The 14,587-nt window shown below is 35.4% G+C and overlaps 1 protein-coding gene across 7 annotated transcripts in view; it reads right to left on the bottom strand.

Moving 5' to 3' along the window:
* Window positions 1-14,587, bottom strand: part of TUT4 (terminal uridylyl transferase 4) — a 151,701-nt gene that overhangs the window by 47,547 nt on the left and 89,567 nt on the right. For all 7 annotated transcript variants that reach the window (XM_082370115.1, XM_082370113.1, XM_082370112.1 and 4 more), the window contains exons 8-10: window positions 9,524-9,593; window positions 8,005-8,131; window positions 106-225 (exon numbers count right to left, since the gene is read on the bottom strand). In XM_082370115.1, coding sequence (XP_082226241.1) covers window positions 106-225; window positions 8,005-8,131; window positions 9,524-9,593 — 317 coding nt within the window. The remainder of the gene's footprint in view (window positions 1-105; window positions 226-8,004; window positions 8,132-9,523; window positions 9,594-14,587) is intronic.

The raw sequence follows: 14,587 nt of genomic DNA, 5'->3' as shown, positions 1-14,587 counted from the left end.
ACAAACAGACAAACCAGAATTCCAGCTTTAAATGTGTGAACAGAGCACTCTGTAAGAATGAACTACATATACACATGTGCATACATGTTACAAACTGATGCTTACCCAACTTCCAAGTAAGCAAGGAAGAAGAGGGGGTTTTCTTTGTTGTAGAAAAAACATCACCATTAAAGCAAAACAGTAAGAAGGGATTCCGCCATCAGTTTGGGAGTCAATATAGCACAACTGCAAAATGAAGGGGAAAAAAAGTACCACCATTTAACTTCCTTTCTGTTCTCAAAATAAAAGTAGCTTTTATTTTCCTACCATAATCATTGTTAAAAGTTCAAATAATGACAAATATAAGGAATGACCTGAAATCACACCACCCTGAAATAACTATTTATATATTGGTAACCATCTTTCCATTCATTTCCTTACTGCATATGAAGATACATATATATTTTAGTTAAATGGAATCATATCACACATAGTGCTTTTACTGTGGACATCTTTTTAAAATCTTATTTTCTTATCTTGCCTCTACTTCCACCTCGATGTTAACGATCTTCTATGTACTCTTTCATGCCTTTCTCTACACTCAAATAACCATATACAAATATACATACATTCCTATTTTCTATATAAATACAGGGATGATTTTATAGTTTTTGTCACTGTTTTACCAAAATAGACATCTCTCTGTATATTACTCTTCTCCCTTAACAATGCACCAAGAAAGTCCCTCTTAGTCAACACATTTTTTAAAATGGTTAAATTATAGCCTATGATGTGGATGGTTATTCAATAGTTCCCTCAGCCAAGGACTTCCACATTTTGTTCCCAATTTTGCCACTTTAAACAGTCCTGTAATATTTATCCTTATACATTTTCCTAAATACTGGTGGCTCATTTCTATGAGCTATATTCCCAGGAATGTGTTTGCTGGATTTTAAAATGTGATATATTTAAATTCTAACAAATATTATAAGATTGTTTTCCAAAATCAGTACAGAAATTTCTCTTTTCATAAGTAACAAGAATGTATACACATGCTTCCCAATACTAGGTGTTACAACCTTTTTTTTCTTTAAATATTTATTTTATTTACTTATTTATTTGGTTGTGCTGGGTCTTCGTTGCGGCTCGCCTGCTCCTTAGTTGCAGCACATGTGCTCCTTAGTTGCGGCCGGAGGGCTCCTTAGTTGCAGCATGTATGTGGAATCTAGTTTCCTGACCAGGGATCGAACGCAGGCACCCTGCATTGGGAGCGCAGAGTCTTAACCACTGCGCCACCAGGGAAGTCCCTATTTTTTTTATTTTTTCTTTTTAATTAAAGTATAGGTGATTTACAAAGTTGTGTTAGTTTCAGGTGTACAAGTGTTACCACTTTAAAAGAACTGTCAACAAGATGGGTGAGATATAATATCTAATAGTTACTTCAGTTTGCATTTCCTTGATGCTAAGAGGTTATACAAATTTTCATGTATTTACTAACCATTTGGATTTGCTCTTTTCTGAACTATTAAATTTTTTGCCAGTTTTTCTATTTTAATCAATACATATCGATTTGTACGTGTTCTTTATGTTATAAATAATAACTCTTTATATCTGATATATGCATTTGAAAAATGTTATTTTTTCCTAATCTGCTTTGGCATCATTTATGGTACTTTTTATCATATAAAATGTATTGTTTATATAAATAGTTAAATATGCTTATATCTTCTAGGTTTCCTACCATGGTAAAGATGTTTCTCCAATCCACAGGTTACATATACATACTCTTACATTTTCTTCTAAAATTTTGAATTTTCATTTGAGTGGAATTTATTTTTGCATTTAGTGTGCTAAGGGTCCAACATTATTTTCTTCAAGAAAGATACAGTTCTGACAGAACCATTTATTAAATAAACCATTGTTTTCTCACTGAAATCTTTTATTCTTTTCATAGATTAAAATCTCATTTACACTAGGACCTACTTATGGGCTTTCTATTCTGTTCCACAGATCTACTTGTCTATTCCTATGCAATGGTATACACTTACTAAAGCAGTTTTATAGTGGTAAAGTACATCCTCCTTCACTAGTTTTCTTTTTCTGAATTATTTTGGCTTCTCTCAAACATTTATTCTTCCATACTAACTTTAAGACTACATTATAATTTTTTTCCCCAATTCTTGGTAATTCTAATTGAAATTATTGTACATTTGAAAATTAATTTAAGAAGACTTTACATTTTAGGGATATCATCTCCCTATCCAATAACTTGGTGTATTTGCGTTTTCCAAAAATTTAGGAGTTGTCATCAATTACTCACTTTCCCTCACCTCTTGCATCCATTACCTTTCCAAGTCCTACTTCCAAAACTTATCCCAAATCTGTCTACTTGGCTTCATATCCATTCTAACCTAGCACAGATCATTATCCTCTCTAGCTGATCTACCACAACAGCCTGTTCACTGGGTTCCCTATTTCTACTCTTTACCCCCAAAAGACCTTTACCAAGCATAAATCACGTCAAGTCATACACTGCTTTTAAAACTTATCCTGTGCTTTCCCAATGTAATTAAAATACAAGTTCCTTACCACTGGAAGTGTCTGTCTAACCTCATCCTCTACAACTTTCACTCTCACTCGCTTCATTCCAGTCACTCTTGCCTTTTTCTGCTCCTTAAGAGCTCATTCTCACCTTAGAGGCTTTTTACTAGCTATCGCTTGGATGCTATTCCCTGAGACGATCAAGTGGCTGGTTATGCTGGTCAGAGTTTATATATCACATCCTCAAAGAGACTTCCCTGACCATCCAGTGAAATGTCACTCACTTATCACATCACCTCATTTTAATGGCACTAAATTCTACCAGATATTGTGTTATTTATATATTTGTTTACTGTCTGATTCTTCCAAAAGTATGTAAGCTTCATGACAGTGGGACTCAGTACATCTTGTTAGATGTTTCCAACACCTAAGAACAGTATTTAGCACATAGGAAGCATTTAACAAATGTCTGCTCAATAAATAAATTTGTTCAGATTTTGTTTTCACCATTCAATAATACAATTTTCTTCCTGTACCCTTATTAAATTTATTCATTAGTATTTTATAATTTGTGTCACTGTCATGAAGATAATATTTTTCCCTGCTTCTATTCTATAAGATTATTTTTATGACAGAGAAAAGCTACTGATTTTTGTATGTTTATAGTGTATTTAGTCATCACAAATTCTAGCAGTTTTTAACTAGGGTTTTCTAGATATACAATCATATCATTAGCAAAGAGAACATCTTATTGTTTTTCTAATATTTACATTCATTACTTCATTTTCTTTCCTTGTTGCATTTTTTTTTTAATATTCAATTTTTTTTACTTATTTATTTATTTTTGGCTGTGTTGGGTCTTCGTTTCTGTGCGAGGGCTCTCTCTAGTCGCGGCAAGCAGGGGCCACTCTTCATCGCGGCACGTGGGCCTCTCACTATCGTGGCCTCTCTTGTTGCGGAGCACAGGCTCCAGATGCACAGGCTCAGTAATTGCGGCTCACGGGCCTAGTTGCTCCGCGGCATGTGGGATCTTCCCAAACCAGGACTTGAACCCATGTCCTCTGCATTAGCAGGCAGATTCTCAAGCACTGCACCACCAGGGAAGCCCCTTGTTGCATTTTTTAAATCTCCAAAACAATGTATAACATAATTGATGAACATCTCTGTAATATTCCTTATTTTAACACATATGGCTTGAGCAATTCACTTTTTTTTTTTTAATAAATTTATTTATTTATTTATTTATTTTTGGTTGTGTTGGGTCTTCGTTTCTGTGTGAGGGCTCTCTCCAGTTGCGGCGAGCGGGGGTCACTCTTCATCGCAGTGCGCGGGCCTCTCACTATTGCGGCCTCTCCCGTTGCGGAGCACAGGCTCCAGACGCGCAGGCTCAGTAGTTGTGGCTCACGGGCCCAGCTGCTCCGCGGCATGTGGGATCCTCCCAGACCAGGGCTCGAACCCGCGTCCCCTGCATTAGCAGGCGGATTCTTAACCATTGCGCCACCAGGGAAGTCCCCACTTTCTTATATTTTATTTAGACTTTTGCATTTACTTAAGTAAGATCAGTCTGTAACTGGACTGTTATTATTTTCTTCTTTACATAATAAAGACGTAGCATAATCGCTAAAGCCTTCATGGCTTAGTAAATTTAAGAATATAATTTGAAATAAAAGATAAAAGCACTTATAAAAAGAGCTTAGGACTTCCCTGGTGGCGCAGTGGTTAAGAATCCGCCTGCCAATGCAGGGGACAGGGGTTTGATCCCTGGTCTGGGAAGATCCCACATGCCATGGAGCAACTAAGCCCACACGCCACAACTACTGAAGCCCGTGCAGCTAGAGCCCGTGCTCCGCAGCAAAAGAAGCGACCACAGTGAGAAGCCCATGCACCGCAACGAAGAGTAGCCCCCACTTGCTGCAACTAGAGAAAGCCCGCGCACAGCAACGAAGACCCAACACAGCCATAAATAAATAAATAATAAATAAATTTAAATAAATAAATAAATTTGAAAAAGAGCTCGAAATATTCCACTAGAATAAATTCTCATTTATCCAGGGTATTAGGACAAAGGGTATGCTGCCTAATGAATAAGTCAAGTTAACCAGAAACTTCTTTGCAACTATAAGGAGCTGCTCATGTAAGCTGTTAACACTATCAGACATCTCACAGAGGACAAACACTGAGGTAGTTTGACAGCTCTTAAAACACAGAAATCTCACAGCCAAGATATGGAAATAACCTAAATGTCTATAGACAGATAAATGGATAAAGGAAATGTGTTATATACACACAATGAAACATTATTTAGCCTTAAAAAAAGAAGGAAATTCTGCCATTTGCGACAATACAGATAGACCTAGAGGACATTATTTATGCTAAGTGAAATAAGACAGGCACAGAAAGACAAATGTTATATCTCACTTATATGTGGAATCTAAAATAGTCAAACTAATTAGAAGCGAAGAGATTGGTGGCTACTGGAGGCTGGGGTAGAGGGAAATGGGAAGATGTTGGTCAAGGGGTATAAAATTTCAGTTACACAAGATAAATAAGTTATGGTGATCTAATGTATAGTGTGGTGACTATAGTTAACCATACTGTACTATATACTTGAAATTTGTTAAGAAGTTAGATCTCAAGTGTTTTCTCACTACACACACAAAAAAGGTAACTAAAATGGTAACTATGTGAGGTACCAGATATGTTAATTAGCTTGACTGATTATTTCACAATGTATACATATATCAAATCACAAAGTTGTACACCTTAAATATACACAATAAAAAATAAAAATAAAGTAAAAACCCCAGGAATCTCTTTTAGATGTCAGATATTGCTAAAATTAATTCTTATGTTAACCACAAAAAGTGGCTCTGAGTCAGGAAACTTGACTATAATGGACTGATAAGGCTAAGAGTTTTGCTGCCCAGAGTATTAATAGGCTTTCCCAGAAAACAATTTCTTATTAGTAGGATGCTAAGAATATAGCTACTTAAGAGTGGAGACAGCCAGAGAACAATCAACAGCAATCTCATGATATCAATTACAAGAATAAATTATATTCATATACTACAATTTTTCTGAACCCTCAAATCGTGGAAAATCTGTGCTTTACTAAATAACGTACAATGTGGATTAAAACTTCAAGATAAATAAAGCTGTTGGAAAAAAATCTTTGAGAAGAATTATTTGAGAGGAATCATTTCTAGGTTTCTTACAATAAACTCAGAAAATGAAAACCATTGGGAAAAGCTCTTTGCAACTAACACAGCTGCCAAAAATGAGACACATCCTTCTGTTGGAAACAGAAAGGAACCACTCTGCAACCAGCTTTGTAACACATTTTTTAGTGTCCTTCACTGATTGGTATGTTTAGAATCAATATAAATTTGAGTAACCTTTTCAAAGAGCCACTTTAGGAAACAAAGTTTATAGGCCACTTTTTTTCCCCCAAATGAAAATAAGCTGAATACCATTTATAGTCTTCTAACACAGTCTACTTACTTAAAAGAACAAAAGAAGTGTGTGAGAAAACTAAGACTATTTATGACCACCAAAAAATTAAGGCATAATTAAATAGTACAATCCCAGAGGCAGCTATTTATTCCTTCATTCCTTATGAAGCCACTAACCTTCCTGGAGTTGATAAACTTAGTTTCCTGAGTAATAGCTGGGCCTTGTCTACCAGTCTCATCCCATACTCTGAGAAACTTTAGTTACTAGGGTTGTCACACCAGTCCTGTCCTTGCTGACTTATCGTTGTTTAAATAATCTCACTTGCCAATTGAACAAAAAAGATTTGTGTAGCATTTTAGAATTCAAAGTATATTCTCATTCATTATCTCATACCACTTTTGAAATAATCTCTCCAGATTCACTTCCAAGGATTAATAATCTTTCTGAAGAACTGGGCCATGTATTCACCAAATATTTATTAAATGCCTACTCTGCACTGGCACAGTAAAATAAGAAGCACTAGGACCAGCCGTGAATAAATAAAACAGACTAAAATTCCTATCCTTGCAGGGTTTAAAATTTCATGGACGAAAACAGATCACAAACAAATACATGAATATGTATGGCAGGTGGCAGTAAGTGCTATGAACAAAATAAAGCAGGGTAAAGGCAGAGAGAGTGATGGAGGCAATGCTATTTTATACAGGGTGGTCCAGGAAACTCTGGTAAGATGAAATTTGAGCAGAAACTTGAAAAAAAGTAAAAGAGTGAAGCATTCTGGATATGTGGGGTAAGAACATTTTAGATGAAGGGAATAGCAAACACAAAGGTGTTAGGTATGAAGACACCCCAACTTAGGCTTTCTGACTGTTCCATACTTTTCAAGCTGTTCCTTACTCAGACAGCTGGTTCTGTCCCAACTATGGGGAGAATCAAAAGTCGAGACAAATTATTTCTAAAAGAATCCTCTGGCTGTTTTTGTTCTCAAGTTATCACTCCACCACTACCCCTTTAATTCATCTTCTTTGTGTAAGACAGAGAATTTACTCATCATTAGTCTAACAAGTAATGAATACTACACTGATGAATACTATATAAAAAAACTAAAATCTCTCTCTCTCTAGTCATTTGGACTGATATTTACAACTCCTCGCCACCTCCAAGGGGTAACCTGGAGCACAGGGGGAACCACAGCCTTTAATAATATGTTAATTCTAATTTAGGAAACTTAGATAACGGATTCTTAGCAGTTGGCCATTCAGAAATTGCTGCAGGTGGGATTTCCCTGGTGGCGCAGTGGTTAAGAATCCGCCTGCCAATGCAGGGGGCAGGGGTTTGAGCCCTGGTCCAGGAAGATCCCACATGCCACGAAGCAACTAAGCCCGTGTGCCACAACTACTGAGCCTGAGCTCTATAGCCCATGAGCCACAACTACTGAACCCATGCGCCTAGAGCCCACGTTCCGCAACAAGAGAAGCCACCGCAATGAGAAGCCCGCTCACCACAATGAAGAGGAGTCCCCACTCGCCGCAACTAGAGAAAGCCCGTGCGCAGCAACAAAAGACCCAATGCAGCCAAAAATAAGTAAATAAATTCATTAAAAAAAAAAAAGAAAGAAATTGCTGCAGGTTACCAATAATTTAGAGGAAAGAGAATAATGTTCTAAGACAGAGACTGGGAAAAAATATGCTAACAAAAGAATCTTAACTTGCATAACCATATCTTACAACCTTACAACCTTACAATAAGAGTGAAAACTTGAGTCTCAAATACTAAGATGTGAAAGAGAATATTACTACACTGCATAAAAGAGAATAAAGTATAATAATTAAACATTCTAAAATATATTAATAAACTCTACATGCCTATGAAACTTTATTTTCATGTTCATTATCAGAACCTGCCACACCACTTTCCGTCCACAGATAACTATTTTGTCCCCACATTATTATGATTTATGTTACATGTTAGTGCAAGAAAAAGCCTCAGTTATCTTAAATGTTAAGTACTTTTTTCCTCTGTTCCACTTACCTTAGCCCAATAGCGAAAGGCTAACACCAAGGGAGTAAAGACAGGTTCCATTTTGCCAAGAGCAGCAAGTAAATCAGTAGTGAGGCATGCCATATCATTTCCTGCACTCACTCTACAAAGTAAACCACTGTGAATGAGAAAGAAACAAATTTTCACTGTACTTATACCTTAAAAACCAGAATACTTCAAATCCTGTGGCTATCCTTTCCAGTCACCACAATTAACACCTAAGAAGTCATAATAAAAACAAATGTTTTAATAAACTTAGAGCTAATAGAAAACTATATTATCATTTCCATCACTAGAGTTCCATACAAATTAAAGATGTTTTAACTCTTCATTTATACTTCAGAAATAAATTTTAACCTCACTTAGTATTTAATATTTAAGTTCATGAAAAATTAATTTCAAAAGCAGCATTAAGAGTCACCAAAACTTGATTTATGTGAGGGGAAAGACATTGATATCATCAATGTCAAATAGTACAACATACCTTCCTAGTCCATTCTTTTTGCTTTGCACATGATAAAAACAAAAAATGAAATACTGAACTGACTAGCTATACTTCTTGACTCTAATTTTTCCTATCCAAGCTTTCATGACTTTATTGATATGCTATTTTCAGATTAGAGATCAGAAAGAATTTATCTATTAATCCACAAGTAATGCTTATATGTAAGTGAAAACAGGAGCTACCTTAAACAAAGTGACAGAATTGTAGAAGAAACATTTTTGTGGCAGGGAAAAGAATGTGACTGAGGTTGCCGCAGAGGCAATTTGACACAATGTGGTAGGAAAAACACTAGAAGTCAGAATACCTCTATTCCAATTCTGATTTTCCCCTGAATAATTTGAATTTGGACAAATCACTTAATCACTCCAGGTCTCAATTTTCTAATTTAGAAAATAAGGAAGTTGAACTAGATCTCCAAAGACTCTTCTAGCTTTGAATAAGAAAACAGAGTAATCTTAAAATGTAAGAAATAATAATTAATAATCAATAAAAGAATACATTATTATTTCTGTATTGTTTCCATCTCTCCCACATTGGTTTCAAATACAATTATTTTAGTTTCCTTTGTCAAAGGCATGTTGCTCTCTCAGTCCTATAAATATCTGAATAGAAAGCGAAGATCAATCTTCAATGACTCCTTGAATTTCAGTGAACTAAAAACTAGATTCTAATAGACAGATCCTTGAGAAGAGAGTCTATTTCTTATTTATGTTTGAAATAAGCAAAGCAGTACCTAACATATAGTAAATGCTCAATACTGTTGGGTGAATAAACAAATGAAAAGTTTTGCATTAGAATGTTTTATTTTTAACTCTCTAATAACTCCATTTCTTGTTCACATGCTTTTAGCAGGCTTGCTAATTTTAATAAATAGAAACTAGCTTAGTCAAATTAATCCAAGGAGAAATCTAAAACAAAACTCTTCTCTCTTACAGATATCCACTGCATACTTGGTTGTTGTTAATTTTTTTTTAAAAACTTTATTTTCTCTTCATTGTTACCAACCTTTTCCGATCTTTGCACACCACAACAGGAACTTTAGCGTGAAAATCAGATTCCACATCTACATATAATACTAATAAAGAAAAAAAATAAAACATGTAAGCTAATGTCAACATCTCTCAAATGTTTGCTCTATGGTAAACATTAAGTAATAGTTTCCTTCTAAAAATCACTCTCACTGCTTCTGTGGGATAATCCACTCTTCTCGTTATGAGCATCAACCCAACAACCCAACAGAATCTCTTACCTCTCTTGGTGTCATTTGCTGTATTATCACAAACCACAGACAGGCAGAGTCCCAAATACTGTCTGAACATTATAATTACCTTAAGAAGAAAGGTTTTAACATCCCGAAAAGTTTGAATATTTCCAAGTAAATATACAATCTAGTCAAAGTCGTTAAACCTTCATAGATACAGCAAACAGAGGACACCACTTACTTCTGAAGGCTATTTCCACAGGAGTCACGAAATGAGAACCTACAATGCTTTGACAATATAGTTCTTTTAAATTATCCATGGCAGTAAAAGGCTAACTCTACTGGCCCTATTTCCTGTTAATATACGAAGAGTCTGCCAAAGCTCTTAAGGAAGGACTAACAGGTGAAGCACACTTCCACTCTGAAGTCTTTCTCTACATCTCCAAGGTAGGCCCCATGCCATAAAATATCTAATCTAAACAAAAATAGATGGATTAACATTATCTCATTTGAAGTTCAAAAAAAAATCTCTTAGTAGTACCTGTTGGAATTATTAATCTATCCAAAACAAATGTGCTGAAGAGCTTTATGTCAGGAGTTACATTATGCATGGTGGATATGACAATGAATAGATACAAAGAGCTCAATTAGGGATCTGGAAAACAAATATATAAACAAATAAATCCTGTAGATAACAGGATAGAGGTCTTTAAAGAGAAGAGAGGGCATAAAGGAGGGAATAATCAATTTTACATTCAGACTGAATTTTAAAAACCTATGTTATGTGACTTAAGATGATCTATTCATGTATTTTAGTGGAAAACATATTTTTAAAATATTTTTGCTACGTTGATAGTGTCTAGTGAGTCTAAAGAGGTAAAAGCGCTTATCTATACTATGCTTTAGAGTTTTTGTGCAATGAGAGTCAACTATTTATTACAGAAGAAAACTCCCTTTACAGGTTAAACTAGACCAAAATCATCCCTTAAATATTAATATCCCAGGAAAATGGCCAAAAAGCTGATAAATAATGGAGAGCTGATAGGGCAGACAGAGAGAAGAAAAGAAGTTTAGAACTGACACTAGAGCCAATGAGAGGGTATGGCTAAAATCAATAAGCCTTCTCTTCTAAGCCAAAATGGAAATATTTTTGACAGGTAATTTTTTTTTTTTTTTTAAATGGGCACCGGGGAGTCTGATTTTTCCAGTCCCAAGCCACAAGTTTCCAGTTAATTTTGAATAGCCAGAGTAGTTGGCTCTTTCAAGACCCATGCTCCACCCCCCATAATTTTACTTATTGCTTAATTATTTTTGCCTAGAAATGCTTTTCTAAATTCAATTCAAATTTTCACTAACTTGTACTGAGAAGCTCTTAGGTGTTGTGTATTGTTGTAAACTCTCTAATAAGCATGGATCTTTTTCAGTGTTCCCAACAACAGAGGCTCTGAGAGGTTAATTGCTCAGGTTCTCTTTGAATCTGATTTCTTTTTTTTTTTTTTTTCCACACACACACACTGTATTTTATTTTTACAAGAGATAAATAGACTGACACCAAGCATTGTACATGGATGACCACAGCAAAAGCAACAATGATTGCAATTACCAAACATGAAACACACTAATACTATGTCATAATATTGACATTCAGTCCAGTAATCCTCCACTGTAACAGCTCCTTTACTTTGCAGTGAAAATTGATTTGTATATTCCTTGCCTCTGAGTCCTTGTTGGATTTTTTTTTTTTTTAATTCAGACAGAAAGTCACAAAAATTATACTCATCCTCATCAGTTCACTCAGTCCCATGTAATTAATTTTTTTTTATCTTGATCTTTTGTTAGCACTTTTATGAGTTCATCAGTTTTTCATTAGAGTTCTGAAAATGCTTATTCATTCAGTTCAGCAGTACAGTCAGTTACCAGAAACCTGTACTTGTCAGAGTCTTTTCCATGAACTTCCTGAAGATGAAACCCTTTTATAAGAACATATTTACAAAAGCATCAGAGTACACCCAGAACTGTCTGGAAATGACAAAAGACTTAAAAATGACCACAGTTAAAGATTTGATGAAAGTTCATAATAATGCAGTTGACAAGAAAATTAGTTATTTCTGAGATATACATTTTAAGGTAATAACTAGGATTATGACTTATAACATTATACCAGAACATATAAGATTTTTAGAAATTTCATGTAATGTCTGAAACACTTATATTAACATATTTCCATACAAATAACCCAATGAAAGTTTAGTATTAGTTGTTTTGTTTGTTTTTTTATACTGCAGGTTCTTATTAGGCATCAATTTTATACACAGCAGTGTATACATGTCAATCCCAATCGCCCAATTCAGCACAACACCATCCCCACCCCACCGCAGTTTTCCCCCCTTGGTGTCCATATGTCCGTTATCTACATCTGTGTCTCAACTTCTGCCCTGCAAACCGGCTCATCTGTACCATTTTTCTAGGTTCCACATACATGTGTTAATATACGATATTTGTTTTTCTCTTTCTGACTTACTTCACTCTGTATGACAGTCTCTAGATCCATCCACGTCTCAACAAATGACTCAATTTTGTTCCTTTTTATGGCTGAGTAATATTCCATTGTATATATGTACCACATCTTCTTTATCCATTCGTCTGTTGATGGGCATTTAGGTTGCTTCCATGACCTGGCTATTGTAAATAGTGCTGCAATGAACATTCAGGTGCATGTGTCTTTTTGAATTATGGTTTTCTCTGGGTATATGCCCAGTAGTGGGATTGCTGGGTCATATGGTAATTCTATTTTTAGTTTTTTAAGGAACCTCCATATTGTTCTCCATAGTGGCTGTATCAATTTACATTCCCACAAACAGTGCAAGAGGGTTCCCTTTTCTCCACACCCTCTCCAGCACTTGTTGTTTGTAGATTTTCTGATGATGCCCATTCTAACTGGTGTGAGGTGATACCTCATTGTAGTTTTGATTTGCATTTCTCTAATAATTAGTGATGTTGAACATCTTTTCATGTGCTTCGTGGCCGTCTGTATGTCTTCTTTGGAGAAATGTCTATTTAGGTCTTCTGCCCATTTTTGGATTGGGGTGTTTGTTTCTTTAATATTGAGCTGAATGAGCTGTTTATATATTTTGGAGATTAATCCTTTGTCCGTTGATTTGTTTGCAAATATTTTCTCCCATTCTGAGGGTTGTCTTTTCATCTTGTTTATGGTTTCCTTTGCTGTGCAAAAGCTTTGAAGTTTCATTAGGTCCCATTTGTTTATTTTTGTTTTTATTTCCATTTCTCTAGGAGGTGGGTCAAAAAGGATCTTGCTGTGATTTATGTCAAAGAGTGTTCTTCCTATGTTTTCCTCTAAGAGTTTTATAGTGACCAGTCTTACATTTAGGTCTCGAATCCATTTTGAGTTTATTTTTGTGTATGGTGTTAGGGAGTATTCTAATTTCATTCTTTTACATGTAACTGACCAGTTTTCCCAGCACCACTTATTGAAGAGGCTGTCTTTTCTCCATTGTATATCTTTGCCTCCTTTGTCATAGATTAGTTTACCATAGGTGCGTGGGTTTATCTCTGGGCTTTCTATCTTGTTCCATTGGTCTATGTTTCTGTTTTTGTGCCAGCACCATATTGTCTTGATTACTGTAGCTTTGTAGTATAGTCTGAAGTCAGGGAGTCTGATTCCTCCAGCTCCGTTTTTTTCCCTCAAGACTGCTTTGGCTATTCGGGGTCTTTTGTGTCTACATACAAATTTTAAGATGATTTCTTCTAGTTCCGTAAAAAATGCCATTGGTAATTTGATAGGGATTGCATTGAATCTGTAGATTACTTTGGGTAGTATAGTCATTTTCACAATGTTGATTCTTCCAATCCAAGAACATGGTATATCTCTCCATCTGTTGGTATCATCTTTAATTTCTTTCATCAGTGTCTTATAGTTTTCTGCATACAGGTCTTTTGTCTCGCTAGGTAGGTTTATTCCTAGGTATTTTATTCTTTTTGTTGCAATGGTAAATGGGAGTGTTTCCATAATTTCTCTTTCAGATTTTTCATCATTAGTGTACAGGAATGCAAGAGATTTCTGTGCATTAATTTTGTATCCTGCAACTTTACCATATTCATTAATTAGCTCTAGCAGTTTTCTGGTGGCAGTTTTAGGATTCTCTATGTATAATATCATGTCATCCGCAAACAGTGACAGTTTTACATCTTCTTTTCCAATTTGTATTCCTTTTATTTCTTTTTCTTCTCTGATTGCCATGGCTAGGACTTCCAGAACTATGTTGAATAATAGTGGTGAGAGTGGACATCCTTGTCTCGTTCCTGATCTTAGAGGAAATGCTTTCAGTTTTTCACCATTGAGAATGATGTTTGCTGTGGGTTTGTCATATATGGCCTTTATTATGTTGAGGTAGGTTCCCTCTATGCGCACTTTCTGGAGAGTTTTTATCGTAAATGGGTGTTGAATTTTGTCAAAAGCTTTTTCTGCATCTATTGAGATGATCATATGGTTTTTATTCTTCAATTTGTTAATATGGTGTATCACGTTGATTGATTTGCGTATATTGAAGAATCCTTGCATCCCTGGGATAAATCCCACTTGATCGTGGTGTATGATCCTTTTAATGTGTTGTTGGATTCTGTTTGCTAGTATTTTGTTGAGGATTTTTGCATCTATATTTATCAGTGATATTGGTCTGTAATTTTCTTTCTTTGTAGTGTCTTTGTCTGGTTTTGGTATCAGGGTGATGGTGGCCTCATAGAATGAGTTTGGGAGTGTTCCTTCCTCTGCAATTTTTTGGAAGAGTTTGAGAAGGATAGGTGTTAGCTCTTCTCTAAATGTTTGATAGAATTCACCTGTGAAGCCATCT

Source organism: Balaenoptera borealis, assembly GCF_965194805.1.
Source record: "Balaenoptera borealis genome assembly, chromosome: 1".
NCBI lineage: Eukaryota > Metazoa > Chordata > Mammalia > Artiodactyla > Balaenopteridae > Balaenoptera > Balaenoptera borealis.
This window is presented reverse-complemented; position numbering and strand designations above follow the sequence as displayed.